Below are 15194 nucleotides of genomic sequence, written 5' to 3' on the forward strand. Positions count from 1 at the left end.
GAAAATCCGTGACAATCTGACAACTGCCCGTGACGCGGGGCAGAGGTAAGAAAAACGGGAAAGTCCCGTCAAAATCGGGATGGTTGGGAGCTATGCCTCTGATATGTGATTGCAGCTACAGGACCCTGCACCTCTGATCAGGGCCGCTATCAGGGGTTTTAGTGTGACTGTGTTCAGGGGGTCCCAAGGTGGAAGAGGGGCCCCAAGTCACAGAAATCCCTCCTCTTCTCAGGTGCAGGGAACAAACTGTGCACACAGGACCAAATTATCATTCTGTGGGGGTGGGGGGGCCCACAATATTTGCCAGAGAGGGGCCCCAAACTACCTAGTTGTGGCTTTGCCTCTGATATTATGTGACTGCTACTATGAAACCCTGCACCTCTGATAACATGTGGCTGCAGCAATGCGACCCTCCACCTCTGATAATATGTGAACAGGATTTGGGGAAGTTAAATAAGAAACCCTGGAAGAAACCGCCACCATTTTCAGGTGACAGAGAGTCGCTACCCACCTTCATTTGTCTATTGTTCACACAATGGGGCACATTTACTTACCAGTCCGGTCGTGATCCCCGAGGTGCGTTGTCCAACGAGGGTTCGGAGCTGCCACGATTCACTAAGATCGTTGTCCAATTTCCTGCATGTGTCGGTTCCCCGCTGAGGTCCGCCAGAGTTCACCTTCTTCCCCGTGCATGTAAGTGCATGGCTTGCAACACAATTTGACTTGTTAAATCCCATGCGTTGTCCGAATCCCTCTGATCGCCCAACATCCTGCCCCCCAATTTGTGTTGCGTGAAAGCTGGATATTCCAATGATAGTGCGGTCCATGGACCCTTAGTAAATGAGCCCCAATATCTCATAATTTATGAGATATGGCGATGAGAATCTGCAGCCAGGACCTCTGATAATATACGACTTTAGCTATGAGACCCTTCACCCCTTAAAATGTGACTGCAGATAGAGCACCCTGCACCTCTGATAATATGTAATGTCGGACTGGGAAACTTAAATGAGAAGCCGCAGAAGAGATCACCACTTTCAGGTGCCAGAAGGAGAATCGCTACCCACCCTCTCAAGTTTTTTTTTTTTTTTAATTTTTATTATTTTCTTAAATTCATTTACAATAGATAAGAACAAAAGAAAGCAAGGATTGTACAAATCTTTACAAAAGTTATTTCCAATCTTAATTGGATCTTAATCACATATCTTACATATAAACCCTTCATTTATTCTCATAACATTATTCCTTCTGATCCTATACCCTCCCCCCATCCCTCCCTCTGGTGGTTGACATTTACTTTTATATATCCAAATATGTAACTGGAACAAATCAACGTAGATTGAAATCTATACATAGTCCTATATTCATTTAAGGTATAAGGTTATCTAATGGCTATTCTTTTACTTCAGGGTGGGGGGATTCTTGAGAGCCATACTTTCCTTAGTTTTTCCGTTTCCTGGTCCATTCCTTTTCTATCTAGTTGTTCTGCATATAGCAGAGTATCCATTCTGCTTTCCCAATTCTGCACGTTTGGCGGGTTTTTATTTTTCCAGCTAAATAGGATCACTTTTCTTGCCATGAGTAAAATTTCATCACATAATTCGCCCCACTCACTGAGCCTGTTACTCCGATCTTAGAGCCCAAAATACACACCTCCACACTTGCCAAGATTGTACAGCTAAATAACCCTGCCAATCTGTCTAGAACCTTATTCCAATATATATGTAATTTCGGGCATCGCCACAACATATGTATTAGGTCTGCATCCACCACATTACACCTAGGGCACCTTTCATCCTTGGTTTTCCTAAAATAATTCAATCGTTTCGGGGTGTAATGAGCTCTATGCATAAAAAATACCTGGGAAATAATATGGGATATATTTTTAGTTATTTTTTTTTGTCATTTTCAGTGAATCTACCCACCCTCTCAAGTTAACGGATTGTCAGTTTTGGTGTGTTGGTTTTGCAACAGAGGTGTTAGCACGGCAGTTTGTCTAGTGGGTATTGATTTTTTTTCTTTTGATTGGGGGACGCAGTGAAGGCCCTGAAGTCGCCAAAAATGCTGGAAAAAGCACGGGGCTGGCTGGTTCTTGGAAGGATAGTTAATGGGAGAGGTCTAGTTTTGCCCTGGCGAGACACGATTCCACACTATATACTGATTATAACACTATATGCTGATTATGTGAAGTTCTGGAAGCCCTGGCCTTTTCCACTATAACATTGAATATATCTTATGAGTGTAAAATGTTTTTCTCAAGTCATCACACTGTTCCTCCTCCTTGTAGGTGCTTCCCCACTGTATAGTACTGGATTTCTTTGAGTCAGTTCTCTACAAAGATACCTGGAAATGGGTACTTTAATTTTAGCACTAGGTACCAAGTAATCTGAAGTGGTACTATAATGTCAGTTGTCTAAACTGCTCCATTCTGGTCAACACTAGCTGCGGCATCAGAGGGAGAAGCAGGTACACCCTGAAGTGGAAAAGGCAACAAGGTTGTTCCCGATTAGAGTTGAACCATTTCAAATCGAACCAAGTTGAAATAAGTACTATGCAGTGGAGGCATTGAAACTTCTCCTACATGCATCTTGCTAGAGAAAGACAGACTTGATGACTCCACCAGGACCTTTTCCTGGTCCATAATTGAAGTATTTTACTTAAGATGTGGTTCTGGTAACTCTTCTCTATTTCAGGTCAGAAAATGGAGGTTCATGGTCAACTGCTGGGTGTCATATCAAAAAAACCCTCCCCGATGCCACCACTTGTTTCTGTAACCACACCACAAACTTTGCTGTCTTACTGCAAGTTTATGATGTTCAGGTAACGCAGATCACATGAAGTGATTTTTAATTATGTATTAATACTTTCTGGTTTTGTAAGAAAAAGATGTTTTTTCATTTTATTACGTCTGTTTGGTGCTGTACTTAAATGTACAATGAAAAAGAAGTAATGACTTAATGTAGCGTTCATGGCTGTTTTCTTTCACCTGAAGACCTGTACATTCACTTATCACTTTCTATTTGTATGTGTATACAGAGAAGTGTTGAAGAAGAGTGGATGCTGAGGACCTTGACGTTTATTGGATGTGGAGTATCAGTATGTGCTCTTGCAGTGACTTTCATTATATTTCTTGTTGTTGGGTAAGCACTAACTTGATCCGTCTACAGCTTAAGTAATATCGGTATTCAATATACCGTAATGGGAAAATAACTTTTTATATTTAAATATAATGCGCATATACATACATAATTCTTTCTGCAGATCGGTGTAAGATCCGTAGAAAGAATTGGGAAAAAATGTACTAATAATATTTAAAAGTAAAGCTTCCAGGGATCCAGATGGACGGGGAGGGGGGGGGGACCCGCTCCATCCTGTCGATAGATGCTGCACAGGCATTCGACAGGGTGGAGTGGGTCTTCCTCTGGGAGGCTATGAAAGGTTTTGGATTTGGACAAGAATTTATAGGCTACATCCAATTATTATACTCGGAACCTACGGCCAGGATTAGAACAAGCTGGGGATTGTCGGATGAGATTAAAATATCAAGAGAGACAAGGCAGGGATGTCCAGTATCACCCATTTTGTTCGTATTATTTTTGGAGCCACTGGCAATTAGGTGTAGGAATAATGAGGATATAGTTGGATGGGGTTGTGGTGGCTCGAAGAATAAACTCTTACAATATGCAGATGACGTTGTTTTCACAGTCAATCAGACAGAGAGATCAGTTCGGGCGATTATGGATACCATCCGGAGTTTTAGTGAGAATTCGGGATTCGAGGTCAACTGGTCAAAATCACATATTCTCCCTTTGGATTACTTCAAAGTGGATGACACTAATGAATTGAATGTTTTAGCAAGAGGAGAATGTATAGAATATCTTGGTATAAAAGTATCAGAGAACCCCAGTACAGGCAGTCCCCGGGTTACATACAAGATAGGGTCTGTAGGTTTGTTTTTAAGTTGAATTTGTATGTAAGTAGGAACTGTATACTTTATAATTGAAAACCCAGCCAAAATTTTTTGGGTCCCTGTCACAATCGTATTTTAAAAATGTTGGGTTGTCATAAGAACCAGGATTAACACAAAAGCTTCATTGCAGACATCATTTATAACTGTTATAGCTGTTTATTGTAGACTAGGACTAAAGTACAGTAATTTACCAAAATCCGTTTGTAACTAGGGGTCGTCTGTAAGTCGGGTGTTCTTAAGTAGGGGACCGCCTGTACTTATATAGATAACAATCTGGTCCCTTTAATACAACGGGTGAGGAATAAAAATTCTATATGGATAAAATTATCACTGTCACAGGTAGATAGAATGGCACTTATAAAGATGATTATTCTTCCCCAGTTGCTGTATATTATTACAGTTACTCCTATTTGGATAAAGAGTAAATTTTTCAAAATCATTGAGAGGTTAATGAATGATCTTATATGGGGAAGGAAGAGGGTAAGAATTAAACTTGAAGTTTAACCCCAAAGGGTTGCCTAATTTCTATTTGTATTTTATATCGGCAATATTACAATATTTGGTGGGTGGAGCTGATGAATTAGTTATTGGGGAAATAGCACGAGTAGCGGGAATAGACACTAGGAATGGAATAGTTTTATTAGAATCAGGCTGTTTGAATCAATCTACACTTAGAAGTTTACCAATATGTGGTTGTTTAAAAAAATGGATTAAAAAGAAATATGAAATAAATAATAGCACAAAATTTTCACCATTATGGCAGAACGTAAGATTAAAGGAATTAGAGAATTTTCATGGGAGGACTTTTTGGGAGCATAAAGGAATCCAATTTATTTCACAGATGTTTGTAGATGGTAGATTAATTCCCTTTGACACAGTGAAAGAATTATATAATATTGATGATACAAATTATTTTTATTATGTTCAGTTAGCACATAGAATAAGGAAGTTAATGGATAAGCAGAGCTTAAAGGGGTATTCTCGTCTGGGCATTAATATTCAGTTTGATTAATCTGCCATTAATAAACATTTCATTAATTAGATGTTATTAAAAAAAATGTTCCTGTGTGAAGATAATTTCTCATACATACGTAGTTTTGTGGTCCCTTAGAAACGAGATAGCTTCCTCGGATACGGCCACCTCTGCTGGATGGATTGCACAAATAAACAAAAAGTTTTTGTATATGAAATATCCGGGAATTACTACATGACCCACAGCCGTCCTGTGGTAATGATTGCTGAAGCCAGGAGGTCAGACAGGGCTCAATAGCGCATGTCTGCCCACTGCTGCCAAAATGTGACGTGGTCGTAACCGAGGAAGCCATCTCGTTTCTAAGGGACAACATGGCTACATTAATGAGAAATTATCATCACACAGGAACATTTTTTTTAATAACATTCAATTGAAGAAATGTTTATATATGGAAGATTCATGAAACTGAATGTGAATGCCCAGACGAGAATACCCCTTTAAGGATAGGGAATCACAATATAATAGAGGAGGGAAATATAATAGAGGAGGGAAAAAATTATTATCTAAAATATATAAATTTATCATAAACAATACAATACAGACAATACAATACAATACAGACACACATATAAGTAAAATAAAATGGGAAAGAGATATCGGAGTGTTATCGGATAAACATTGGAAGAACATCTTCCAAAATATGAACATTGTATGCTCAGAAGCAATTAGTTTGATTCAGTTCAAAATAATATATAGATTGTACTACGCCCCGGCTGTGATCAATCGGTTTAAGAGAACGAAGAACGTAAAATGCCCGAAGTGCCAGGAACAAAATGCAGATTTCCTCCACATGATGTGGAACTGTATTGTGGTACTAGAAATCTGGGAGGATATACATATAGAGGTAAGCCGTGTATCAGGACTGACGGTTCCTAAGACACCATTGGGCAGATTTAGTTACCCGGTCCATTCGCGATCCAGCGGCGCGTTCTCTGCGCTGGATTCGGGTCCGGCCGGGATTTATTAAGGTAGTTCCTCCGCCGTCCACCAGGTGGCGCTGCTGCGCTGAAAAGCATCGGAACGCGCTGGAGTTCACCGAGCCGGGCTGAGTGAAGGTAAGTGCAACTCCGCAACAGAATTTTTTTTTAAATGCGGCGGTTTTTCCGAATCCGTCGGTTTTCGTTCGGCCACGCCCCCGATTTCCATCACATGCATGCCAGCGCCGATGCGCCACAATCCGATTGCGTGCGCCAAAATCCCGGGGCAATTCAGGGGAAATTGGCGCAAATCGGAAATATTCGGGTAACACGTTGTGAAAACACGAATCGGGCCTTAGTAAATGACCCCCTATATGTCTTTGTGATGGGAAATGTGTGAAATCACTGGTACCTCACATCAGGTTAGATGGTTGGGAATGGCACTACAGGTGGCTCGCTGTATACTGATTTATAATTGGATATCCCCTAAAAGACCATTCATGGCAGAATGGCATAAGAGACTAGATAGAATAAAAAATTTTGAAAAAATTAAATATAAAGAATTAGGAAAGGAGAAAAGGTGGCAAAAAAAGATGGCTAGACGATAATATAGAGAACTAACCGTGAGGAGGAATCATATATTTTTTTTAATTTTTTATTTTTTTTTTATGTATTTTTATTTTTAATTTTTTTTTCTTCTTCTTCTTTTTTCCCCTGCTGACTGGGAGGGGTGGGGAGGGAGGGAAAGGAATAGATTAGGAAGAAAGAAAAAGTAAGAGGGAATCTGAGGATAAAGAATAGTACTATAATATCTAATATTTATTGTTGTAGTTAAGGTGATTATAAGTGAGTTGTATAAGTGAAAGTGTTATGGTTATTTCTGATTATTGAGATGCTCAGATATTAATAATATATAGTGGATTATTGGAGATGTATAGCATATTTTAAATGTACTAAAAGGTTATTGATAATTAACACTGTGTTGATATCTTGTGATTGTTAAAACTATCCCTCACTTTTGATTAAAGTTTTTTGTAATATTTATGGAAAATTTGAATTAAAGAATTAAATAAATAAATAAATAAAAATAAAGCTTCCGTTACACAAGATTATAGTTGGCCAAGCATTTAATTGGCTCCGGCCAAGTGAGTAATCCTTAAATCCCTAATAGTTCCCAGTGGAGAAAGGTTTGAAGGCTCCATAAACATGGCCAAAACATGGTGGATATGACCAATGCACATTTTGCTTTTATTTATGGGCCTTTCTTCCTGAAAAGCCCATAACTGTTATGTAACAGAAAATGAAAAACAAGCGGCACTCAAACTATCCACACCGGTGCTGTCCAATCAGAGGCTTGTCTTTATTTCATAAAAGCTTTTGTGAAATAAAGACACGCCTCTGATTGGACAGCACCGGTGTGGATAGTTTGAGTGTCGCCTGTTTCTCATTTTCTGTTACGTTTGGTCATGGAGTAGAGGACTTAAAGACGTGCACCACCACCTGGACTGGGAGGCGAATTAAGGTGATTGGGTGAGCGAACCAAACATACGTACCGTATATACTCGAGTATAAGCCGACCCGAGTATAAGCCGAGACCCCTAATTTTACCATCAAAACTGGGAAAACCTATTGACTCGAATATAAGCCGAGGGTGGGAAATGCATTGGTCACAGACCCCCCCCCCAGTATATAGCCAGCCAGCCCCCTATAATATACAGCACTGCCCCCAGTAGTATACAGCACTGCCCCCAGAAGTATACAGCACTGCCCCCAGTAGTATACAGCACTGCCCCCAGTAGTATACAGCACTGCCCCCAGCAGTATACAGCCTGCCCCCAGTAGTATACAGCACAGCCCAGAATAAAAAAATAAACTTGTATACTCACCCTCCGGTGGCCCCGATGCGAAGCGCTGCTCCCCCGATGTCATCGCGGCTCCTCTTCTGGCTTCCTGGCTCCTCTTCTGGCTTCCCGGCTGCTCTTCTTGCTTCAGCCCGCGAGAAGAACATGGCGGCGCCCAGCACGCTGAAGCAAGAAGAGCAGCCGGGAAGCCAGAAGAGGAGCCGGGAAGCCAGAAGAGGAGCCGCGATGACATCGGGGAGCAGCGCTGCGCATCGGGGCCACCGGAGGGTGAGTATATAAGTTTATTATTTTTTTAGTCCATTTTTAATTAATTTTTGGTAGTATTGACTCGTGTATAAGCCGAAGGGACGTTTTTCAGCACATTTTTTGTGCTGAAAAACTCGGCTTATACACGAGTATATACGGTATTTTTGTTTCTATAACTGTTATGTAAGGACAGTCAGGAAATTGCTCATCTGCCCCAGACCTAGACAATACAAAATTATTTTAGAGCCTAAAAATGCACCATATCTATGGCACAATTGAATCTGGATGACAAATCTGGTGCATGTTTACAGTATTTAGAGAGTATAAATTTATATCAATTATTTGGCTCACCTTGTATTAGAATTCTGCACTAGAGTTTTGACACTATTTGGTTACTCATAATTCAGAATTCTTACACATGTGAATGATCATTCCTGTGATCAGTCATAGGAACTGCACCACTTCCGCTCCTGGAAGCAGAGAGATTGGAGAATTCACTTCTGCATAGATAAGACCCTATTACTAGTGAGCACTTGTGACTGGTGTGATATCTAATATAAACATGCCCAATCTTGATCTCCATCTTGATACAAGTTTATATCATTTTCAGTGTAGAGAGCTATGGTACATGCCTATAAGAATGCAATCTACCACTTATTTATCGCAAAATGTCAACATGGTAATTTCAGCAGTAATTAATTTCTAACTGATTTCCCACATCTATTAATCAACAAGATTGAAAATCGGAGGGGAACAGGAAGAATCTCGCCGCTTAGAGCAGGAACTCCAAAAATAATGCAGCCCTCTCCAAACCTACCGCATTCCCAGGCAGCATAGGATGTGCTGCTTTAAAGGAAACCTACCTACCTACCTAGCTGGGGGATGGTGCAGCAATTGATTATTCTGCCTTCAAGCACAAACCAGATTACATCATCCTCTCCTGCAGAGAAAAACTCACTGCTAGGAGAAGCACTGAAGCAGCCATAGAAGCGACAGAGCTTCATTATCATAATGTTATCTGTTTTATCAGCAAAGCCATTGAGCACAGGGATTAACCAAGATATGATCCTGTGTAGCTACAGCATTCTAAAGGTATGTTTGCTTCATAATACATCAAATCAAATGGTAGGTTTCCTTTAAAATGGTGCAACTTGTCCTGGCTTTCCCTAGCTTGCATCAGGATGCTGTGAGTCTAGTGAGGCAAACTCTTGGCTGGGACAACATTCTGAGTGCCAACAGAGAGGGCTATGAGTGCCGCCCATGCCATAGATTCGTCACCACTGCTATAGATAATCAATTACACTGTAACTTTGCTTCTTTTAATTAAAATCGGCTAAAATGCCGTTGCACCACAAACTTTGCTAATATACAACAAGTAGGGATATTCTTTTACCATTCTTTAGGGAAATAGACTGTTTGAAATTCTAGAAGATCATTTTCATCAACCTTGAAATTATTTTATGTGGTTTATTTAATGCATTTATTTTATTTTTCAGAGTTCCTAAATCAGAAAGAACAACTGTTCACAAGAATCTGATATTTGCCCTTGCTGCTGCAGAGACGTTGCTTATGTTTAGTGACATGGCAAAGAGTAATAAGGTTAGTAATATAGTATCATACAGCATACTGGAGGTATTTACCAATGGTGACTAAAGAGATGCAAAATTAGAAATTTCGGGTTCTTTCACCTGCACCAGTAGGCTGTGGTATTAAAGGAGTTTTCCCAGGGACAGAAGTTATGCCCTATCGACAAGATAGAGCCTAACTTGCTGATCAGTGGCTTAAAGGGGTTTCCCACAAACAGAAGTTAGGCCATATCCACAGGATTAGGCCCCCACAGATCACGAAAAATGAGGGATCCAATGGGGTCCAACGTAGTACGGTCATGCACAGCCCTCTGCTCCATTACTCCGACACAGCGACAAGGGGTCCAACAGAGGTACGTTAGACCCCATTGGACCCCTAGTTTTCTTGATCTGTGGGGTTCTCATCCTGTGGATATGGCCTAACTTCTGCTTGTGGGAAAACCCCTTTAAGTCACCCTTGTTGGTTTCACTTTTTCACTATGCAGGCAAATGCTGTTTGGTTGCACAGGATAATACTGGTATCTTACAGTAAATGTGGAAGCACTATGAGGGTGTGTTCACACGTTCAGTTTTTCAGATGCTGCTTTCAATGTCCAAACCAGGAGTGGAGTTAAAAAAGAGGAGGAGGGATTAGTATTGTGGCTGTACATATTGAATACGGAGTGTAAATTGCGTTGTGGATAAATTATTCCTCTTTATTGGTCAGTTTACCAAGCCTGCCATGATATCAGTCATAAAGTGTTACTTCTTTGTAAGTCTTGTGTGAAAGCATCTATAGGCCAGACTGAAAGCTAATGGTGTATTCACGAATATAGGCCCAACAAGGACATCATTTATGGTTGTATAGAGAATAACCTTTTAACTCATGGAAGGATAACTTGCATAAATTGACAGGATAAATGAATAACGTATACAATGTCAGACTTGACGGCCAATTACTGTTATTTTAACTAAAACTGACTTGTATTATCCGTTTCGACTCTCACCTGTGTCACTAATGTAAATGCTCATGGTCTCCTGTCCTTTTTTAGTGTATTGATGTGTACTTAGTCAATTCACTGCTTTATTTATTCCATTAACTGCATTTCCAAAGTTCTCGCACCTTTCTGTTTATATTTTCAAGGATGTTGTGATAGAATATGTAATTCAAGTATAAAAAAACGTATTTTACAAAAAAAAGACTATAATAAATTGAATATAACTAAAATAAATTTTTACAAAAACATACCATATATACTCGAGTATAAGCCTAGTTTTTCAGCACAAAAAATGTGCTGAAAACCCAAACTCGGCTTATACTCGAGTGAAAAAAAATATAGGTTTACCAAGTTTTTGTGGTAAAATCAGGGGCCTCGGCTTAAACTTGGGTCTGCTTATACTCGAGTATATACGGGCATGTATTTTGTAATAATATGTGTGTCACGTGTATATAAAATGCATGTGAACACAAGTATATTGTGGGAGATGTATCAATCTGTCTACCCCAGAAAACTTGAGTAATTTGCACTTGCCCTGTGCCACTTTTATTGAAGGTTTTTTCGACCATTTTTAAGCAGTTTTCTGACTCGTCTGAAAAAGGGGCGTTTTTTCTTCGGGAAAAATGGTCCGTGTGACAGAAAACTCAATATTGAGGTGCAGCGCACTGGGCCAACTAATACGAAGTGCAAAGTACAACTCACCAGCCTTAGGTCACAAAAACGTGTGCTGCACCCAAATTTACCAAAATGTAATTTTTTTTATAAATTAATGCTATTTTTTGGTAGAATTTTTTTTTTTATGTGAAGAACAACATGTAATGAAAAAACGGCCTAAAAATCAACATGGGAAGTTAGTGTTCTAAAGTTAGAACTGCATATCACATGGCAGATTTGATAAATCAGGTCAAAAACCAAAAAGTTGTAAAACATAAAATCTGTTCAAAATTTATTTGATTTTAAAAAATCATTATTGTGTAAAGCGCCACAGAATTTGATGGTGCTATATAAATATTATTATTATTATAAAAATGAAATATCGGGTTGTATCCTAAAGATGCAAATGAGCTGGGTCCTTAAGGGGTGAAAGGCACTAGAAAAATGTGCACTTAAAAAAAATTCCAGTTTGGGAGATTTTTGCGTTAAGGGGAAACTAGGAAGGGTCCAAATGTTTAGCATGGCACATACAGAATAGGCTTGTCAAACATTCATATCAGCTCATCTCTGCTAAATGGTAGCCACAGTGTTTTAATATTATTTTTCCCCTTTTCTGTGCAGGTTGCATGTGTAACAGTTACAGCTTCTCTCCATCTTTTTTTTATGGCTGCCTTTGCGTGGATGTTGGTAGAAGGACTACTTTTATGGAGTAAAGTTGTAGCTGTTAACATGAGTGAAGATAGAAGAATGAAATTTTACTATATTACTGGATGGGGTGAGTTTTTTTTATCATTCATTATTACATAATATTTATGTAAATTTCGCATTTTTTAAGGGTTGTTCCAAATCTTGTGAATCTAAGATTTGAAATAACAATAGGTACACATTTTTCTAATATTCAACAGCTTGTACAGTATATTCCCAGCCGTTACCCCTAAGAAACGGCATTCAATCAAGCAACCCGAACTTTAGCCCCTGACTTCAGCCCCTTATACAAACCTGCCCCACAATCTCAAATTGCACATCCATCTATTAGTCTCTGTTTTGCTGTGACCAGAAGTTAATCTGCAACTCTGCAGCATGGGGGGGGGTGTATGGTGGTCATGCTGCACATAGTCACTGACCGACCAGCTGATGATTGGTTGCAGTGACTGGGAGCCATTAGAAAGGTGTAGTGCTAGCAGGCGAAGGGAAAATGCTTTTAAGACATTTTGATATGTGTTTGGCCAATGTTTTGGAAGCACAGTTGAAAAGTTATTCAGTACAATTAGCAAAATATATGGCTACCCAAATTAAAAATCTTCTTCTAAAAATAAAAAAAAATTGTGGATGAATCTTACGAAACCTCAAGGCTTGAGGAACTATTTGCTTTTGAGCGGATGGATCCAGACTTTGGCAACATCTTTGACCTAGACAGGAACCCCATGAAAGTTAATGGAGACACGCATTTTAACTCCCGAAAATAGCTGAATAATGGTAGGAATAAAAGGGAAGCTGCCCGTCCCAAAATGGGCTAGTGAAAGTATTTAAAATAATAATGTAACATAAAAAATATGAAGGAAAAAAAATCATTAAAAAAATTAACAAAATTATACTCATGTAACAATGTCTAAAGGTGCTCTTGGTGTTCAGACCCAGTTATTCTCATATCGGTAAAAGTACGAAGAAAACCACAAAATCCTCCTCTCATTGCAGTTAAAGGCAATCATGGCATTCAGACCCAGTTATTCTCAGCCTTCTGGCCCTACCTAAGTGCCCTGAAAAGGACAACCATTGCTATTTTAGAAGTCCATTCATAGCAGCAACCTCTCCCTAGCTCACCTGTCAGTCACATGTCCTGACTGACCAATCACAGTCATGCCCACAGAGGACGTGCCAGTGGTTGGTCCATCATATTCCTCAAGCAGAATATTTATATGACTGCCCATTGTAAATATGCATTCTACTGCTAGTATCTTAGTTGTTTTGCATGAAATAGAGCTGTGTACTATGTTTTCCATACGGTGAAGAAAAGTCATTGTGACACTTTGCACCTCAGCCTTTGGTATATGAAAAGTAAACGGGGACCCTATAGATATAGATGGCTGTTTTTCCCATTGAATATGATTGTAAATAGAGCTTTTGTGTTAATTTGTGTTTTGTTTTTGTTTCTCTTCCTTCCTTCTTTTCTTCTCTCTCTTTTGTGGAGCTTTTATAACACTGTATATGTGTGGAATGTTTTGTCAAGCTGCGATACAAAGCTCAATACAAACCAGATTCTTTAGCAGTGGAATGAAGGCATCTTTCACCCTTTATGCTAAATACATCTACATAAAGTGTGAAAATAATGGCATGTATTTACTGTAACCGTTAAGTAGTGCACTGATCTATAGAAATATATGGCTGGGGCTCTGTTCCCACACATTAACGTAAAAAATCTATTAAAATACGAAAAAAAAGATTGTTTGAAAAAGCTTTTACTTCCTGGTAAAAGTGATAAAGTATTAGGAGACCAATTTGAAAAACCTTTACTTTTTGTTTATATGAAAGAGTTAAATATATCTAACAGATAAGATTGTTATTCACTATTCTCTGAATAACATTTGAAATTGGTGCAATCCCTTTAAACAACCTCTTACTCCATCCGTTAAATCTGTCCATGGTCATGTGATGGACACGCCTCTGCACGAGCTGTTTGCATCACTCTGCTCTGATTAGTTACTGTGATAATAACGGCTCATGCACCTGTGTGACATCACATGACCATGGACAGATTTATATCCACTGGAAATAAACATAAAAGCTTTCTGTAGTGTGACAGCAAGCAGAGATCTAGAAAATAATGAAGAATTGATACAGAAAGTATATTTGAAAAATTGTAAATTGTATAACTTTTCCTTTCAAAAACCACATCAATTATTTGCTGAAAGTGGACAACCCCTTTAACATGGTAACTGAGGTCTGAAGACTAAAAGACAGGGGCATTGCAGGGATAGCAAAAGATTCAGGGCATAAGGCCCATAACATATGTGCCAAATTCTTAGTACCAGCATTCCTCCTACACATTACCCCCAACACTAAGACTAAAACTTGTGCCAAAAAGAGAGCTTATCATATACAGCCAAATTCCCAATTAGACCCACCATTATTTGTCATCCAGGAGACATCCATCTGCTGACAATGTACCCCCAAATATTGTAAAACACTAGACCGTGAGTCCCTGAATATACTAGTAACATACAAATAGTGCACCCTGGTGTAGCATACGGTATAATGCACCCACGCTGGATAAACATCACATTAACAAAATGTTTTCTTCCCATAAAATATGATATTTTGTTGGGGGTGTTATACAGTGGGATCTGGTTGACCATACCATATGGCTGATGGCTTTTTGAGTATTTTTTTTATCTGCATTACAAATTGGGCTTATTTTAGGAGATAGTGTATGTTTATAGAGAGATATCTAAGCTCATGAATATGTTCCCTCTCTAGGAATTATTTATATGGTTGATATAGCTTATTTTGAAGGTATTTGCATATACAGGCGGTCCCCTACTTAAGGACACCCGACTTACATATGACCCCTAGTTACAAACGGACCTCTGGATATTGGTAATTTATTGTATTTTACTGCTAGGCTACAATAAACAGCTATAAGTTATCACAGGTGTCTGTAATGAAGCTTTAGTGTTAATATTGATTCTTATGACAACCCAACATTTTTAAAATCCAGTGTCACAGAGACCAAAAAAGTTCTGGCTGGGATTACAATGATAAAATATATAGTTCCGACTTACATACAAATTCAACTTAAGAACAAACCGAGAGACCCTATCTTGTATGTAACCCGGAGACTGCCTGTATATGTGTTATTATAAAGCTATAGATGATCTGTTTACAACCGGTGGTATTTGCACTTTTATATGTATTGTTATCATAGAGTTTGGAATACATTAAATTTTGCGTT

The 15194-nt window shown here is 39.0% G+C and overlaps 1 protein-coding gene across 1 annotated transcript in view; it reads left to right on the forward strand.

Moving 5' to 3' along the window:
• Positions 1 to 15194, forward strand: part of ADGRD2 (adhesion G protein-coupled receptor D2) — a 139472-nt gene that overhangs the window by 52909 nt on the left and 71369 nt on the right. The window contains exons 14-17 of the mRNA XM_072123703.1: positions 2694 to 2820; positions 3037 to 3140; positions 9525 to 9627; positions 11867 to 12020. Of these exons, the coding sequence (XP_071979804.1) occupies positions 2694 to 2820; positions 3037 to 3140; positions 9525 to 9627; positions 11867 to 12020 (488 nt within the window). The remainder of the gene's footprint in view (positions 1 to 2693; positions 2821 to 3036; positions 3141 to 9524; positions 9628 to 11866; positions 12021 to 15194) is intronic.

Source organism: Engystomops pustulosus, chromosome 9 (genome assembly GCF_040894005.1).
Source record: "Engystomops pustulosus chromosome 9, aEngPut4.maternal, whole genome shotgun sequence".
NCBI classification, from domain to species: Eukaryota; Metazoa; Chordata; class Amphibia; order Anura; family Leptodactylidae; genus Engystomops; species Engystomops pustulosus.